Source organism: Melanotaenia boesemani, chromosome 22 (assembly GCF_017639745.1).
Source record: "Melanotaenia boesemani isolate fMelBoe1 chromosome 22, fMelBoe1.pri, whole genome shotgun sequence".
Taxonomy (NCBI): domain Eukaryota; kingdom Metazoa; phylum Chordata; class Actinopteri; order Atheriniformes; family Melanotaeniidae; genus Melanotaenia; species Melanotaenia boesemani.
This window is the reverse complement of record NC_055703.1, coordinates 19,723,047-19,743,103: the sequence shown is the minus strand read 5'-3', so window position 1 is coordinate 19,743,103 and position 20,057 is coordinate 19,723,047. Positions and strand designations below refer to the sequence as shown.

The 20,057-nt window shown below is 36.9% G+C and overlaps 1 protein-coding gene across 1 annotated transcript in view; it reads right to left on the bottom strand.

Annotated features, from left to right (window-relative positions):
• LOC121634256 (disks large-associated protein 2-like) overlaps positions 1–20,057 on the bottom strand; it is a 96,639-nt gene that overhangs the window by 36,209 nt on the left and 40,373 nt on the right. Inside the window, exons 2-5 of the mRNA XM_041976792.1 lie at positions 13,972–15,128; positions 6,804–7,021; positions 5,707–5,842; positions 3,495–3,714 (exon numbers count right to left, since the gene is read on the bottom strand). Of these exons, the coding sequence (XP_041832726.1) occupies positions 3,495–3,714; positions 5,707–5,842; positions 6,804–7,021; positions 13,972–15,057 (1,660 nt within the window). The 5' untranslated portion in view covers positions 15,058–15,128. The remainder of the gene's footprint in view (positions 1–3,494; positions 3,715–5,706; positions 5,843–6,803; positions 7,022–13,971; positions 15,129–20,057) is intronic.

Here is a 20,057-nt window from a genome sequence, read left to right as displayed (position 1 = left end):
TTCTGCAAGAGCATATTCAGGAAAACACTATTTTTAATGCATCCCCTTAAATGACTTTCAATGAACTCACATACTGTAGGCTTTTCATAATGTTTTTACACTGCCTTCTCAGTCATCTCAAGGCTTCTTTCCATCTTTTCACTGCACAGCACAACAAAATGTGGAATTGAACATGAAACACATCAGTCATCACCAAATCAGGAATCCATGTCTTGCCAATCATTTTTCTCAAAATATCTCAAATGTTGAAACTTGTGCCATTTTGTGCAAAAGAAAAGATGCAAAGGGAATGGAGGAATCACAACCCACCAGGTCAAGAAGCAGATATGAACCCTATTGAACATATCAGGTCCAAGGTGGCTAATAAGACCATGTGGAATAGTATGTAACCCTGCAAGGGGAGAAATAACCCCTCCCCTTTTCAGTCTGCATTAGAGAGAGGCTGCAATCCCACAGTCAAACACAGCTGACAAACTCAATGCCAAGCATTAGACGTTGCCACATGTGGCCTTTAAAAAAAAAAATAAGTCCAATTTTCTTGAAAAGAAAAAAATAAGGTCCACACACGTACAGCAGGCAGATGCCGCTCTGACAAATGATTGGAGACACAGTGGCAATGCGATAACATTCAGTGCTATTTTATGGTTGGGACATGAAAACATTTTAAAATGTTTTTGTGGTACATCTTTCATACATTTATACTTACAATATGGCCTAAGAACACTTAAAATAGAGACATGGCAAACAACTCACAAAAGCCAGCATCACATTCATCACTGTTATCAATATTCAGGGGTATCAACGTTTAAGAAAAAAACTAAATGTCTGAGGTTTTATGAGTTGTTTCAAACCGTGTTTACTGCGTAGGATAACATAACGAAATATTTCTACCACCTACATAATCAACTCTATGTATCTATTATTTTTACTGAGAAGGCAGTGCAAAAACACACATATCCATAGATATATGTATGCGTGTCAACATTAAAATACCTGCAACAATCATCACTGATGCCTCCAGTTGTTCTTTCCCCCTGGTTATCCTTCAAGAGATGGGTGGTCAAATGGAGAGGGGTTTGCTGCTCGGCTGCCTTATGGAGCATCATGGGATCCCCTCCCCACTCAAGGGCCCACTAAACTCTGGGTTTGGCTCATAAGCTGCTCACAATTTAATTATAAACCAATACTAAGAATCAGTGATTGTCCAAGTTAATGTATTTAATTTTAAGGTCACTAATCTCTAAGAACAGTGCAAAGGGCACAACAAAGGACATGCATTTATTACAATATAGCTTGAGTAATCTGTAATAATACTCTGTATAACTAATCACCATCCAAGGAACACTTTCTGAGTTTTTATAACCTTATTTTACATATTGTAAAGGATTAATCATTCTAATCTCCAAAGTACAATTTCACAGCATAATATACAGTTAGATACTTGTTACAGCTCATATAGAATTAACAGATTTGGAGCCAATGGCTAAATGAATAGAGTTCAGCAAATAAGACGGTGGGATTGGAGAACACTCCTTTATCCTGAGTGGTTCTGTCATGAAGAAATTGTAAATGGAAACCAAATTGAAAATGAGAGGATTTCAAAAACAAAACTCCAGATATAACCAGATTCAACAAGAGAAAAAAAAATAGCAGAGGTGCAAATGTCTCCCAGATTAAATTTACAGAAAAGATTACAAAACCAATTGACGTTCTTGCCAATATATCAGAAATTAAGCATTTTAATAGAGAAAAAAATGTTTCAATAGGGTTCATAGCTTTACTCTCACAGGCAAACACCAAATACAAAGACTGCTTGCACAAAGAGCCTGAAATGCTAGATTTGGGGTTATACATTACTGCTTGCACTGTGTTGCATGAAACTTGGTAACCTTTAGTGTTTATTATACCTTCAGCGAAGAGCAGCATGTAGTCATTTCAAACAAAATTCAAGAGACAAAGAGAGAGATTTAAGAAAAAAGGTTTTAAACCATAGCATGCTTACTTCTGGTGTCATATAATAATGGAAAACATGAAGTTGAAGGCAGCACTAACTAAGAACCATAATAAAGTCCTTCAATGACATATAAAAATGAACAGCCGTTGTTCTGACACTTGAGCTTATAAGTTACAATTTGATGCAACACAATCCAACAATATTATTAATAAAGGCTGTAATATATATGTATTATATTTTATTTTTTCAATTCCAGGAATTGCCAACCAGCAGACAGTTCCTTTGTGCAACCAGTATGTGTGCATGTCTTTGTGTATGTTTGTGTGAGTGTGTGTGTGCATGTGATTTATTTTTTAGAACATATTGACTTACCTTAAATTGATTACTAATTTGAATTGCACATATTATTATTATTTATTTTATTCTTTTTTCATTATTATTATTTATTTCAAGACGCACTACAGAACTTTTGCAATTTTTTCAGTAATGCGCCCCCTATTGAAGGCTAATTCGGCATCCATCTTGCATCCTACCTGTACTGGGAGATCTCTCCAGCCAGTGAAAGACAGTCCTATCTTGTCTCTTGTCTTATTTCTTGTTCTGTCTCTTTTTCTCTTTCTTTTACTCTTTTTACAGTAATGTCTTCTTGTATTTCTTTAGCCAAATCAGCAATGGTGCACAGTCAAAATGGCCAGCGTTTATATCTGTTTGCTAGCATGTGATGGAGTGCATGAAGCAAAACTCTGCTGCCCTGGAAGAAAATTAGTTGTATAGTATGGTTTCTTAGCCTCCAGATGCTACTGGGCAGTGACAGCTCCAGAAATGCACATAATCAATATCACAATCCTGTCAAATGAGTCCAGAATGCAGAGTTTTAATGTTGGAAAGTTGAGTAGTGCGTCTTTAAGATTTCACCTAAAACGTCAATTACCAAATATGTGTTAATGTGTGGGTACAATGGAGCAGGGGTAGGACAAGTGGAAGGCTTGTCCAGTATATCTTCTCAATACAGACATGTCAACAACCTACCGCTGACCTACCCCTGGCCAGTTTTAGACATCACCCCTCCCTAAGTAACTCACAATCTTGGCAACACACGTATGGCATCACACTTTAACATGCTTAGGGTAAAGACTGTTCCTCTTAGGCATGCCATGTAATGTGGCTGTGCTGTGATAATGTGTACTGTGGTTGTGTGTTGCTATATTACTAATTATAATAAAACCGACCTACCCTTGTCCTAGTTTATAGCTTGGCAACTTTACAAGTAACCAACCAGAACCTAATGCTAATGCATGAATCATGCAAAGTGACAAACAAGCAAGTCCTTCTAAACTACTTATAATATGCAGTGGCAAAAGCAGACACAAGAACACCGCAGCTTCCAAAAAAAAACTGGAATCATACAGCTTGGCAGCTCTGAATCTTAAGGGTTCCCCACTGTACATATGTAGGTATGTCAGATTAGTGCGCATGTATATGATGTATGAGGATATGTAAACTAAGCCCTCTCTCATTTGGGGGGAGGGGGTTGTTTTACCTGTTGTGGATCTGAGAGTTGAAGTGACAGTGGAGGATGTCATTGAAGGCAAGCAGTCGTCATCTTGGGAATAACCAGCCTGAATTGCACGGAGGTAACTGTGGCTTCGAGTTCGGAACGAACCGGGCAGGTCCAAGGCCTCCATGGCCTGGGATTCTACTTCACTAAAAACGGACTCGCAAACTGACTCAAACTGGCCATTGATCTCAGTCTCACTCACCTGAGAGACAAAAACAGGAATAGCAGTCCTTAATTTTTCCTCTTCCTTTCTCTTTCTCACTTTGATTCTTCCCCTTTGTACAGCAAATATGAAGGAGTGTTAGCATAAGGAAAGGGCACTGTCAAATTCGACCTTAAACTGAATGAATGTCAGATCAAATGAAGAAAATGCAGATGACAACAATTAACAATCATAAAAATGTTGTTTCTCAAAAATATACAGATCTATCATATGCTGAATACTACAGGAGGAAAAACATTGCTGTGTCAGTTCTTTAACTTGTACTGTAATTTTAGTATCTTGGAAATTCACTAAACATCTCTAGCTGACATGAGATTAATTCATGATGTTGACATCATGCAGCAAAATTATACTACTATATAAAAGGAACTATCCTCTATCCTTACATGTGTCATCATTCAATAGCTACAGATCCAGTGTAGAAAATGTATGTTTCTGGTGATATTGGAATTAATACATTTTTATATATTGACAGAATTATTTAACGTAGTTCCTCCCAAAACAGCAATCTGCAGCAGATTAATCTTCTATAAAACCTAATCTTGTCTTTTCATATTGCTTCACTGAAGAGTTTATAAAGTTATGTTACAAAGCAGACAAGGTTTCACTATCGTCTGAGGAATGTTCTTTTCTTTATTTGTAACCCTTATTAAACTAGAAATGAGCACCTACAAAAATAAGCTGATTGTACAACCCCTCTTTTGACCAAAATCTCTCCTCCTGTTACTCCTTGTCCATACAGAAGCTTTGTTGCTGGCTCTGTCATAGATCTTCTTACTGCAGCAACCACGTCTTGTGCCACCATGGAGCTCCAAAACAGACTTGCACAAATGATCCAACTGCATAGATTCATAGCAGGGTATTAAAGGACATACCTGAAAAGTTTGGTGTGTAATGTGGGGTTAGACATTAAACTCTTTTATCCAAAGGTCTAGCGTCCTCTTTGGTGCATAAATTGAGGGGGAAAAGCACATTATCCACAAAAAAGGGTTTTTTGTTTGTTTTTAAGCAAAAAGAAAAAAAAAGAAGAATTTCTTTATCTCATACAGAATTGTGTGACCTACTTAATACATTTTTTTAAATGTATAATTCAATTAGAGTTAGGCTTATTGCCTTAAAAAGCTGTAAATAATTAGTTTAATATACATTTATGCATCTATTCCTGTCCAAAACAGCATGGAGTTATTGTGGTTAGCTGTTCTTATTTATTTTCTTCTCTTTTCTCCTGCTTGTGATGGAGAAAGGGTGAAAATATTTGCAGAAGCCATTTCAGCACCTGTCACTTGTACAAATGACTGTAAAACTGCAGTGTGTAAGATTTAGTGACATCTAGTGGTAAACTTTCAGACTGCAGCTAAATTAATATCTTTCACTTTGTTCTCCTCTTAGCTTATTGAAAAAAAAACAGTGGCCAAGTAAAGCAAGATAGATTTGCTCTAAGTGTTCGGCTACTTCAGACATTTGGTGGACCTAATGTAAGAGGACCGCTGCCAGTTGCAGATATAAAAACAGTGATTCTTAACATCAACATAAAAATACTCAGCAAACTGCTGGAAATTTCCCACAGTGGAACTTTAAGCTAATGCTACATTGTGAAATGTTTTGAAAGTGAATGTGTAAATTGTGCTTCAGTGGAGAGCATAAAATACATCTCTAGACAATGTCAAAACAACTGACAGCTGATGCAGCTGTGCTTCACATCATATGTGAATAAAATTGGTCTAAAGTTTTGGTGGTAGATCAGGTGGCAGGGACCCAGATGTGAAGGAAAGAGCTGAGAATGTACTAACTGAGAAATGAGAAGTATGTCTGTGATCTAGCAATCAGCTGTAGACAACCAGTTTGATATCTTTGCATTACCCTTTACACAAACTTACTACATACAAATCACAGCGAAATCTCTCATCTTTGTCTCCAACTGTTGCCTCTGTGCGGTGCATGATTGAGACTCACCTGGCTGACGCAGCTAGCCTGACTGAGGGTGCTGACGGCACGCATGTAGCTCTGGTTGCGAGAGCGAAAGGGAGGTGGATGAAAGGTGGTGGCAGGATCCAGCGTGACACTTGGGTGGGGTCGCATATCTCTGGTTTGCAAGTGGTAACCCTGGCTGAACAAGGACAGGGGGTAGGGACAGACACAATTTCACAGTTCAAAAGCCACAAAGGGAGCATCACCAGACAGACCTGTAGTTAAGGAAATAGCTGGCTTGTGTATATGCATTATGCATGAGTGGATGTCTTGACCCATTTTTAATGACCCATCTCTTAATAAGATTAATTGAAATGCAAACTATTTTAAGAAGTAGCTTAAAGTGTTCTTCTGTCCCAAACCTGCAGCGTACTTGTATTTGGTTTTCATGAAACAGAGAGCTTGGTGCCAGAAAAAAGAAATTACAATAGCCACTTCTGTATAAAAAAAAAAAAAAAAAATGGGATTTATGTTTGTAAACAAAAGCATGAGTCATCAGAACCCCACTGACATGAGAGCGACGAAAATGGCACAGAGGGATGATTGATTCATGATGCAACCCCGTGGCATACAAAATTTGGCTTGATCTAAATAACTAAAAACGGTCACAGATAACAGTTAACTGACTATAAACAAGCTGAGCACCCATAAGCTTTGATGCAAAGTAAAGTGATGGCACCCCCAAGATCATAAATATATCCACTAGAACACTGAGTATTCTGCTGTTTTACCAAGAAATAAACCCAAAACACAAAAACATACATGATCTACCATACTATACAACAAAGAAATGTTGATCGAGTAAATGATTAAATAAATTGATCCAGTCTTAACAATATGACTAATTTCATTTATTTTTGAAATCCATCATCTTCATCAAAAAAGTATCATTGTGATACCCTGCCTTTGCATGTTGAATATATAAAAAATGTACAGGAAGTGTAAACTGTGGAGTTTAACTATAACCATTAGTGCCAAATCAAAATATTGTTTATGTAGTAAGTATCTCTGTTTGAGCTGCCATTAAATCTATAATGGTTTCATTTAAAATCAGAGCCTTGCTTTGGTGTGAACATATAGAGCTATGCTGCTAGGCCTACCTTTGGGGGTCTAAATGGGGTCTCTGCATGGCTGATTTGAGGACAAGAGCGTCAGGCCGAATAGCCTTCTGAGGAGAGGTCTTCGGACTGTTGTCGGAGTCCCCACTTTCATCATCCACCTCCCCCATTGCTTTGACGTAGCTACTGCTCCGCATGCGCCGACATGGGATCTCCTCATCTTTCTCTCCGGGGTATCCACTCCACTCATCCTGGGGCACCTATGAGAGAAAATATTACAACATTAAACATTGATATGTACCACTGTTCTATTTTTGGTCATAATACAGCAAGAATGTGTGTTTTGGGTCAACATAGCTATTACAATTTCTGTCAAAAGAGCTGATTATTTATTTGGGAATAGTTCATTGTTCCAAAATAATTGTGGTAATTTTGTATGAGATTGTATCTGCATTGAAAAACAAAACGTTTCCTAATTTTTTTATGCTGTACAATTAGTATCAACACACACAAAAACGAGAAAATAACAAATCAGTGTTTCTGAGTGTGTGAAGCTTTTTTCTTTTCACTGCGTTTCTGTCAGTGTTGCGGACTGGGTTTGCAGAATGGCCTTAAAAAGTAGTAAAACTGTTGTTCAGGCTCTACATTTTGTCTAACATTCTGGGTAATGCTTTGCAGCATGCTTGGAGAAAGGTTAGGCCAACCTGTCCAATCCCTTTCTCCACAGGGAAGAAGGCACTGTTAGTCTCGAAGGACTGAAAGAAAAACTGTGAGAGGCCTCTTTCTTTCTCTTGGTCTGACCAAAGTGAAACTCATGAAAGAGGGGTCTTTGCTATCGCTTGTGCCATTAAATTGACTCAACTCCCATTTCCATTGTGTTTATTTCAAAAACTTTTTTGGCATTTTTTTCCCTGTTTCCCCGTTTAATCTACAGAGCTTCAGATTGTTCGCTATACAAAGAGGCTATGTAATAAAGTAAAACCACGTGTTTCTCCAATAAAACAGAAGCAATCTCTTTAATTACAAAATATACTTACAGGTAATGAAAGATTATGACATGTATGTAAGTCAAAAGAAATTTGCATTTATAAATACTGTTGTGTGAATGTACTCTTTGGGTTCCCAGGGAATCTGTCAGCTAGAAAATGTAAAGTTGACATCGGATTGTGTTGAATTTCGTTTATGTGCCATTTTGTAAGGATCCTAGTAGAACAGAGTCCCTTTTTTTTTTTATTTATTTTTTTTATTATTTTACACAGAGACCACTAAAACTAACCTTCAGGATCAGGTTTGTATGCCTATAATGTAATAATACCATTAATATATTCACTAAAAACCTAAGACATGTAATAAAATGATACTTAATATTTAAAATAAGTTCCTTATGTCAGTAAGGAAACATATATTTTAAAATTTTAAAAGTTGTGACTAAACAGAAGACTAGAAAATAGAAAATGCAGTCAACCAAGTACTAGTCTCAGTGATAGTTTATAAAGTAATTTCTACTTGAGTACACTGCAGCAGTGTGCATGTAGTTTCTTGTACAAACAGGGATAGCAGACTCTGGTATTTTACCTCTCATATACTTGAACTTATTAGTAGGGTTGTAACAGTATATATATCCGTATTCTAATTTTTCAGTACAGATTTGGAACAGAGGTGTGCTATGTTCCCACACGGAAGAGTAATTTTCTCGCTCTATGCTAGCATACGTTATGACCCGTGCTAGTTTTAAGCATAGACATAATAAGATGTCCTAATAAGAAGATTTAATAAGATTTAATTTAATAAGATTAATAATAATATTTTTTATATTATGTCTATGGTTTTAAGGAGAAACAAGAGCTTGAGGACCCTCTTCCGTCGTTAAAAATCTCCTGTTTGGGAGCACTTTGATTTCTATGTGAAGTATGTAAATGAGGAAAGACAAGTGGATAATACAAAAGCCAGTATTGTGTGGAGACCAGTTTCCCCTCCAGCTAAGCTGAAGCGTCATCCCTTCCACATGGGAAGGCAAAAAAGTGCATTCTTAAAAACAGGACTTTCTTTATGTTTAAAGTCTCAACAAACTTAAGTCCTTAACAGTAACAAATACTGTAATGCATAAAAAAAAAATTGTTTTCAATTTGAATATTGAAATAAAATAATAATAATGCCTTAGCCTTTTTACTAAATATTTTACTAATAATTTGCTCAATTGTTACCTTTTTAATAAATAAATCGTGAAATGTTCCCCTGCCTCAATATTGGTCAGGGGCAACACGTCCTAGGCCTTACACGTCAGATGTCGTTACCCTGTGTTTAGAAGGAAGACAGATTCACACAACTCTGAAATTCATACTGCTCATTTGTTACATTTTAATAAATAAATCCTGATCTTTTATACCTCTGAGTCATAATTGTTCAGTCATAGCAGGGGGAACTTGTCCTGCAGGGGTGACGGATCTCATATCTATGCCATATTTTTTATTTTTTAAGAATCTTTTATTGGAGAATTTACTGCAAGCAGTTTTCTTTTTTGGTATTGGTTTCATTTTAAATGTCATTAAACATGTTCCTCTTTACCCCAAAGTTAAGAAGTTTTATATTTTGCATTTTTTCCCTCACTGTACTAAAAAAGAACCAAACTGTGACCTTCAAACCAAAGTAGGTACTGAACTGTGATTTTGGCTTAGCATTATACCCCTACTAGCTAGTTTTATTTATGGAGGAAAAACTGCAGGTTTAGTCCATATGACATGACAGAAACCTGATTAACCTGTACCATCTGCCAGAATAGAATAGAACTAAACAGACCATATGCTACGAGAGGTCTTATGAAAACAAAACAAACAAACTCATTTGGGATAACCTGACTTAACTGCTTTAAACTGGACACCACAATTCAGACATTAATCTCTCAGTTGGCTTATGTTTCAGTAAAACAATTAGACATGCCGATCGGCTATGTTTACCCAACACATCTAAAACCAAGCAACTTAATTAATTATCTTAGAAGACAGCAACAAAATGTGAGAATTATTTTCATCCTAATGTGTATCTATTGATCATCTGGGGCTGTTGTTAATAAGACATGGGAGCTGTGCACTACAGCAGCTCATTAACACCAACCAGGTCTGCTCTCATTTGATGCTTTACCTGAAGAGATATGCTTGGCTGTGCCTCTGAGGCTGCCGCACAGATAAGCAAGGTTACACCATTATTAGTTACCACTACACTGAGGATATAATGCACAGAAATAGCCCTGGATAAAAACATTTACACAATGTGGAAAGTGATTCCATAACACCACCAAACAAAAGCTTGTCATTTTGTAGGTTCACCCTGTTTGTGTGTTGTGGTCTGTTGACTTCCTGTTCACTAGCCTGGTTTGATTTTCTCATTTACTTGACCTGTTCCTTGTTAGTTCCCCTCAGTGTATTTATACCCCATGGTTTCAGTTGTCCTTTGTTAGATCATCCATGTTTCTCTGTCATGTTTACTGTTTTGTCTCTGTAGGTTTGTTGTTTGTTTGTTTGTTTTTCACATTTTGGATTAAAATCTTTATTCCTGCATATCTGCATATCTGTCTTCATTGTCTATTGTATGTGTATGGTTCACTTGTTAAGTTGTTGGACCAGCATTGTCCAAGTATCTTAACTCTAAACACGAGACCAGAAAAAATAAAGTTGTGTTTTTGCAACTTAGACAATACACGTAAAGTCAGACTGACAAAACCAAACTAGCACATTCCAATAATGCAGTTAAGGTCAAATAGCTTTTATAGTGTATAATAGTATAATAGAACTATAGTACAATAATAAGACTATAATACAATGATATGACTAAGCACATCTCATAGTCCAAAGAGCAATATTTGTACATGTTTATTTCTTAAAACAATAGAGCACAAGTGTACATTTATACAGCTGAAGTTCCAATAAAGCTGCTCCTATAATTTCTTTTTTTTCTTTCTTTTGCCAAGCAGCCAAACACAAAAAAAAAATCCAGAGAATGTGACTGAAAAGTATTTCATTAAGTCTGTAGATCATTCATTATCATGAAAGCTTTTCCAGACCATCAGTTAGTCCGCTCTGATAAAATCTTGAATTTTTAATGACAATGTAAAACAACCCACGTATTACTAATATATAGTCAGGATATAAGCACATCCTTAGTGTTTTCAGTAGACTCTCTAACAGAGTGATCAAAGAGGGAGAATTACCCTTTTCAAATTCCTTTCCACCTCTTAAGCAATTTCTTTACTAGACTTAAGGTAACAGACTATGAAGACCTTATAGACTATATAGTAGCAACTATGATTGGCTTAAACATGGTTGATTAAAGCTTTATAATTTCAAATAACACCATAGTAAGTTTCTTGCTTTATCTACACATATTTTGCAATCTTAAAAATACAGGCTAGACTGTCTAAATAGTAAAGAAAATTTAGAGCTTAAATATTATTTTTTTACATATAACTCCTGTTTATTGTTTTACTTCTGTTAGTTGCTTGTTGAACCCTGTCTTCTTCACAAATGAACATTCAAAATGAGCCAGACAACAAATAGATCAAATCTAATGAGCTCATAGAACATTCAGACTATTCCTCTACAGATTTTCCCTGACTTTTTGTCCTGAATAAGTCCACCTTTGTGGACATGCCTAGCCCAGAATGTGCCCATGTGGCACCTGAAGGCTTGCTGACACATAAGCATGCCCATAGTATGCTTCTGTGCTCCTCATTCCTCATAAACAACAGGGGTTTGTGTGTCTGTGTGTGACTGTGCACTTCAAAGAGTAATTGATTGAATTAACTGGGCAATGATTCAACATCCTCTGCCTCTGAAAGCAAGAAGGGGTGGAAATAGAGAACTTAAAAGAACTTTCTGTCACCACTGAAATTCCCAGCAATTTATAAGATCCAAGACAAGTCAGCAAATGTCAAACAATGCATCAATTTAATTCAGTTTTCCTAAATTGAATAGATGTAACCAAATCAGGAAAGCGCTCAATCAAATTGTAAAAACATGAAATGTTTGGAAAAGGCACACATGAATCACCTTCTGCTTAGTCAAGTCTTTAATAACTAGTGCCCCCATCCCTTAACCCCACTTAAACAGTCAACCACCGCAGTACTGAGATGGCAGTCCAGGCGAGGGATGTTCTCACCATTATGTTATTAAAGCTTAAAAAGTTCTATTTTAAAAATTAATTCACTTTAAATTCTCTGTCACTGAGATGCTGTTACCTGTACATCCTGATTCACCTTGATGTCAGGCTATTTGAAGTAGGATCTTTGTCTTTGTCTAATACTGCTCTGACTGTGTTACAGCTGAAGACCAACAAAGAACCAGTCTTGTTTAAATTTCTTACCAGTTCTGTTTGGGATCCACATAAAAAAGTCTGTTTGCTCCTGAATTTTTAACACTGATTTTGGATGCTATCACTGCCAAACTCTAATATGTGAAGTCTGCTCAATGGACTGGTTATCTGTGTCCATGATTAGCTTGTGGTTAATTTATTTCTATTAGATTTTACCCAACTTTAAGAAGCTGGCTCAATCTGTGCTGCATGCCAGGAACTTGCACTTACATGTGTATCAACCAAACAGAGAACTAATGTGCAAGGAAAATGACATTAGGAAGAGAACCTGGTCTCGGGTAAGAACATCATTACACCACTGCATCTTGACATTTCTTTCTTGTTTCCTACTACCATGTTAAGGCTGAAAATATTCTGTATTGCACCTTAAAATGAAAAGAAACTTAATCAAATAATGCAGAAACACATCTTGTGGCTGATGTTGAATGATTGAGTGTTTTTGTGTGGGGGTCGGATTGCATTGTTTTTAGACAAAGGTCTAAAAACTGTGAACAAAGTTACTGTTACTGTTCTAATGACCAATCCCCCACGACAGCTCTAGCTGAACAGCTTGTTTTTCGTTAAGATGCCAAACCTTTGTGTTTTCTACATTCTACTTCAGCTCGGCACCCATTTACTATGCTTTCTATCATGACATTGATTTACTTCATTTAGACAATAGCTCTCTGAGGTGAGCACACAAAAGAGAATGTGGTTAAAGATATTGACTTCTCACACTTCTGGGCACTCTTATTGCCTTGAGAACAGTAACAGAAAGGTGAGTGGAATCCATATAATTCCCTGTCAGGATTTCTAAGCAATTCATCAATCTCACTATTTCTCACACAGAAGGATATTTATGAGCATGAGTGGGTATTAATCTCAATTGCTGTTTGCATTTTCAAATGGGTGATATTCATGATTACTGCATGCAATGCTTTTTATCCGACCAGTAAAAATCTACCTTAAATTCCTGCCTTAAGATACTATATTTGTCAGCCTTTGTTTTAAGCGGTAACAAAAATCACAATACACAGCTTGGAAGAAAGCTGCATGTTTTGATTTGGAGAATGAAGCACAGTTTAACAATTGCATGTCTTAGTTTTCTAATAGCTGTCATATGCATAAATATTGCACTGGTGCAGGAAAACTACTAGTCAATCTCAGCCCACATCGTAGCGTGTCAGCCAAATTAAATATTTGCCAATTGACTTAATTGATCAGCTGATTCCCTTCTGTGTTTTCAGTTGGACTATGCTATTTAATCTGCTGTAGCCAGCCTACCTAGCTACTTCTCTGCAGGCCACTTTGCAACCAACCTCCAGTCCAGTGTAAACTGCATATGACTAAATCTGTCATGTTTGTTGTCACAAATGCTGCTCTGCTGTGTGCTCTTGGTGCCTGCCTCAGCCATTTCACATTCGCAGGCAGGCAGAAGGGAGATCCCAAAACAAAAATCAGACACCAAAATATATATATATATTTATTAATAGTAACTATAATTGCAGGTGACTAGACTTATCTTTTTACATCAATGATCTGTCATTATGTGGTTAGTGTTGTTTGTTTGCTTGTTTGGTAGCACTGTTACTCAAAAGGTTATGTATGGATTTGCTGGGATATTTCACCAGAGGTCGACACGATCCAGCTTGAAAGTGTTTAATTTTTATGTTGATGTGGAGCCATAACCTCTTAAATTAGACTTTGGTAAAAGTATTCAGTTTCAGACTGCTCTTGTTTTTCACTCAGAGTAGAAGCAATAATGAGTAATTGTTACTGATTGTTAGGTAGATGGGAAGTTTGTGTGCAAAAAAAAAAAAAAAAAAAAAAAGCCAAGTCAGATTTCAGTAGGAAAAGTACGACTTACCTGAAGATAGTGACATGTTCGTGATGGTTTGAGGTCCGTGTGCATCATGGGTTTCTCTAAATTAAGTGATGACTTCCTATACGCCTCCTTGGCCTGGCTGACAGTTAGTGTCGACCAGGAGCTCCTCTTCATGAATTTTCCCTCCGGTGCCATGGCCATGCCTTCACAAGCTGAACACTTGACATCATTGTTACTTCTAGAGGTCTTGAGCGACAGGTCTCCAAAGTGGTGACTATGCATGGAATCTGGATAGCAATGACTTACATGTTCCCCATGGTGTCGCGACATGACACTTGGTGGGCGGTAGGTGCTGTCACTATCCAAGTTGTCGTCTGAGCTCCACCAGCCAGCAGAGCGATGCTTACGTTCTTTACTCTTGCTCCTCTTGCTGCCATGTTTGGAAGAGTGGTGGCCATGATGGTAATAACCCCCTGCTCCTCCTCCACCTCCTACTATGTCACCTTTTGTGCCATTCATCTTGGATGACCCCTCCAGTGAGTGGGATTTGGTGAAGAGCTTCTGAACAGAATGAACAAGATGTCTAATACGGCCAGGACTCTCACTGCGTTGCTCAGTTGTCGTGGAGGTGCGTTGGTACTGTAGCGTGTGGAAGCCGTCGCGATGAAGTGGCAGTTGTTTCTCAAACTGGTCTAACAGATTTGCTGGAAGGCGATTGCTCTTGGTGCCGATGTGGTGGGAGGATGCAGCTGCCGCAGCTGCAGCTGCAGCAACAGCGGGTGAGGTGGCTGAGGCCGTGATGGCAGCACAGTCTTCCCGTGTGGCTGAGTCATAATACTGAGAGCTGTAGTGCATTCTGGGGAAGGTGCTGCTGGAGATGTGGTCAGACACTGCAGGTGGGGCTATCGTGACAGGGGACATCATCATGCAGTCAGAGTGGATGGAGCTGCGAGGAGAGTAGCGGTGGTGGAAGTCCATAGGGCAGCTCTCTGTGGGGCTGAGCAGGTATGACTGGTGGCGGGAGTCAGAGCCATGGTGAGTGTGGAGGTCATAGACGTGGGGGTCGTAGTCCAAACCATGGGGTAAGGGAATCTGGTGCTGGGAACGGCTGCCCGATAAGCCCTTCATGTTCCTGGCAGGAGGGAGGCGTCTGCCTTCATTGAACTTCCGAGGTGGAGACCAAGATGAAAACTTCTGGTCTGTTACAGAGAAAGACAGAAATTACATGTAAACTTTTTCATTCAAATTCATTTATTTTCCATATTTATTTTCCATTTCACCTGCCGCTGAGTTACAGGTGTTTTTTTTTTGTTTTTTTTTTTTTTTTCAAACCCTTAAATTTAGTTTACTATCGGGACTTTTCAGGGAATGACAGATTAATAATAGTGTGATACATTTTGCATTTATTCAACAGCAGATGTCTTAATTTCAGAAGGTGAAAATTATATGTATTTTTATATAGAAAACTAAATATTATAGTCTGTAAAGTAAGTCTGTTAAGTAAATTTGACTAATTTTTTTGTAAGTAAATTAAGATAGAACTTCAATGACTAACAGCTGATTAATATAACATCTGAAGGACTATATTAAGATTAATAGTGCTCCAAAAATAACTGAAAATTAATTGAGATAACATAATTTGTTTCAGAGCATAAATACGCCACTATCAGAAATACTTTGACCTATAACTTAAATGATTGACACAGAGCTTTCCTAAGAACAGAACATGAAGAAAGGAAGAGAAATATAGTAGATTTGATCATAACGTCTGTGCCAGACCAGATATTTCAAAGTAGACACAAAAGTGTAGTATTTAAAATTAAGCACATCTTTATTCCATTCCTCAGGTAAAATGTTTTCTGCAGAAGACCATAACATTCTTGTAGGCTGTTGGCCTGCTTCGCTCAACAAATTCTATTAAATCCTCTAACAAGTAAAGTTCAGCAGAGGAAAACCAGTTATCAAATATAAAATTATTTTTTTAAGATATTTATGCATCTTAGAGCAATGATCACAACAAATCTTGACTTCAAACAGACTTTTAGATGAGAAAATTCCACAGCCTCCTTAGGGGTTAAAAAGTTCAGCAAAACCTCCTAAAAGCTTTTGTTCTGCCAGTCACTGAAAGATATGACATGATGAAAAATGTCCAGACTCCCATGAGTATTCAGAATCATTTTCATACTGTGCAGAAACTAGAGACATATTTTAGCACTGTTAAAATATTTGATGAAAGCATTTTTTCATGGTGATATGAGTGTGTTACTGACTGTAAATATGTTTACCTTTGTGTGTGTCTAACAAATGGAAGAGACAATTCTCCATTTTCTCTTAATATCATGTGCAACAATTTAGTTGATATTAGAAAAGCTTTTAATTTTGAGCTTTCAGAAAACAGTGTCTGACGGAGCTGCAGGAGATTTTATAATACATGTCTGAGAGCTGCTGTGAATCAAAAGAAATGCTTCTGTGAGTCTGGATAGTATCAGACAATCATTAAGGTTATAAATTGCTTATTGGAAGTGCTCTGCTAAATACACAGAGTCTACAGTTCATTTCATCATTAATCATAGCAAAAAGCTGGCTTGACTCTATTTAATTCTTGGAAAATAAGAAACCTATTTTTAGTTTTGGGAACAAAAAGGAGGAAAGATATAGACTCTACTGATGTTGTGTAATCATGTTTTGGTTATGACTTGTTAAACTTAATTATCATTTGTTCAAACAAAATGAGCTACTCATTTTAAATCCTAATATGATGCTCCAGTTTCCAGTTTGTCCTCTTTTCTTATTAGGAGCAATCCTTTATTTTCCATTCAGTTTATTTTTGACGGTTCAAACTACGAGTGTTTTGTTTTGTCTCTCACCTGTCAAAATATGAAGAAACAACTAAAAATGAATTTTTTAAACAGAATGTGTCCAACAGGTAAGTATTGTTTCAAATACCTGTGCATAACTTCCGCAACAATTACAGTGCACATCCTACCAGTACGTGATAAAAGCTCTTGGGTAAATGCAGAGATGGTGTTGCAGTGACTTGACTGTGTGTCATTCCCCTGTAATTAAGTTCTCTGCTGCAGGAAACCCCAGTCTGGAACAGTGCACATCATCTTACATAACATTTGGGATCTCACACCATTTCAAAGCAGCCAGAAATAATATGCTCAGTTGCTATGGCAACCACTGCTTAAAAAATCCAGGAACTGTAACAGGATTTTCAAGGTTGTGTGGGGTAGATCTCATTCTTAGTGAGAGGAAAGAAGATATATAGTATGTAATAGGGTATGGGTTCTCTCTGATCTTGAATGCATGGCATAATTTGCCCTATGGACTAGTGCTGTGTTTAGTACACAGTTAGTGTCTTGAAATTGCAGCTTCAAGACACAAAATTAACCTTGACTACTTCAATGAATCTTGTATCATTTCATTTAACAATGCATCTTGTCATTATCATATATATATATATATATATATATATATTATTATTGTATTATCCTTGTTTTGAATATTGCTACCCCCAGTAAAAAACATTAAATCACATCAATATTCAGCAGTAGGTGGAACTGGCCACATTATGTGACCCACATTTTTTGTTATTGAAACATTCTGCGTGAACATGTAGGTAGCACTAATTGTCTTGCAGAACAATATTGTTGTAACCACTCTGATATGATTACAGAAATGTACTCTGTTCCCTGTTTACCTCATTTCTACTATCGCTTACACCCTTGCATGTCAGTCTCTCCCCATTCCCACAAAGTCACTGCAGTGATGACATCGACTGGTTGCTAAGGCAACTGATGTGCCAAAATCAAACCTAACAATAGTAAATAATTTGCATGTGTGTTTGAAGACAAACCATGGTCTGTTATGCAGAATGCAATGTAGTCTATTTCCAAAAATGCAGTGATTTTTGTGTTTTTGCAAATGAATGTATCAGTTTATTGTGGGAACATGCAGTACAGGCAACATCCAGCAGAGCAACTAAGCATCCAGCAGCATACCACACTCGAGCTGTGTAACACTGATAATTCATCACACCTTCATCACACCCTGGTTTCCAAATAGAGGATCATCTTAATATCGCAATGATTTTGACCAATGCTTTGTCTTTCAGAACTGTCATCTTTCCCCTTAAAATAGTTTATATAAGCAACCTTCTTCTAATAATTCATCTGACTGTCATGACTGCCCAAGCCATGCTTGCTCAACAGTTAGGCTATCTCTTACCTCAACTAACTCTTCTTGCAAGTCTCCCAGCTTGCAAAGAGAAACACCTGAGACTATCATCTGTTCAACATTCATGCAAGCCAAAATGTCTATACAATAAATACATTTGAAAATACATCTGAAGAATATGCAACCTTTAGTGGTGGTGAGAGCAAACAACTGCAAGTAAATTGTACCTTACATTTGTGCCTTACAAATTTAGTTTGCCAAGGGGAGCTTTATGGGTATAAGGCTCCTCTTAATAATCTGATTCATTTATTTATTTATTTAATTAATCTTATCTATGTAATCTTGTTGGACCTGGCCAAAGGCGACAAAAAAAGAAGGATAGCAAAAAGAAGCAAAAAGAAAAGAGGAAAGAAGAAAGAGTAGACAAAGACACAACAGATAGAAGGGAACAACCCTTCATTCCAAACTATTACTGCTACACCTGCTACACCTGAACAAAAGCACAACAATTTCTTATGGTTTCTTTGTAGAATTCTGCTGGATAACCATCTGGACCTGGGGCTTTGTTTTTTGAGCATATGCTGGAGAGCTTCATGGAGTTCACCAACTGAAAGAGATGAATCCAAGGCCATTTTGTTTTCATGTTTTAATATTTGAAGATTGATGTTATTAAGAAATTGTACGAATGTCCCTTCTTGACCACTGTGTTCCTCTCAACATCATCTAGTTCTGCCATCCCTACACACAAAACAGTGTCTGTTCAGACTGTTTTTAATTTGCAGTAATTTGCTGCAACAATGGAACAAGCTAAGAGCTGTCAGAGCAGGACAGAGGAATCTCTTGAAGACTCACCTCTGAAAACACTTCCTCTCCGAACCCTTCTAACATCTTAACATGCATGACTTATACCGGTACTTAACTTTGTATGGCTCCACCTGCTTTAGTTGTCATTTAAATTAATTTGATTTTGTACATATGTAGACTGGGATTTCTTATTGCACTGAGGCTTTAATGGTGCTTCTCACTTGCTTGAGATAAAGGTATTTACTCAATGATTAAATGTTATGGCCCACTTAGGCGTCAAGCTTCAGTCATAAAAGAAACTAAGCATTTATTTAAACAATGCACTTGTTATAATCTTTCTTTGCCAAAGCAAATGGCAAAAAAAAACACATAACAAAACAAATGTAAGCCATTCATAGCAGCTGGATCTATGTTGTATCTCCTAAAACTAAATACCATTGGTATGATTACCATTACTACCTTTAAATTTTCATCTGCATGCCCTTTCCCATCATGTTTATGTTTTTCCAAGTCTGAGAAAATGGTTAAAAATGAGCAATTGAATCATTTGACCTAAATCACAATTCAGATCTAATCTATGATCTAAAATATGAAAGAAACAAATGAAAATGAAATGCAACCATATGCATGTGTTCTGAAATCTAACTCTTTAAAAACTCTTTAAATTGTGGTGCAACAGTTTAGGTTTTGAGGCCCCATTTTATTAAGATTTTTTTATAATTATTTTATTCTTATGTATGTTTTATACATAGGTAAACAAATTTCCTAATCAGTTATATTTATAAGTGCAAAAATTGTACAAATCAAGTCAATTAAATATGAATTGAATTAGATAAATGCTTTTAAATGTATATGTGAATAATTAAAAGATAATCAATAGAAAATGTGAATGACCTCTTCAGGCATACATTTGAAGCACAAACAGAGGGAATTAAAATAGTTTAGCTGTTACATTAAATACCCCATGTAAGTCTGGATTGCTTGTTCAGCCAGAATCATATAAGGTCAGCAATAATGTAGCACTACATAAAAATATGTACTTAAATAAATTTTAAATAGACATCCAAAAGACACATTTGTGTGCACCCACTAAGAAAACTGTCATTCTGATCTGCCTCTTTTTTTCCTTTTACTTAAGTTTCTGA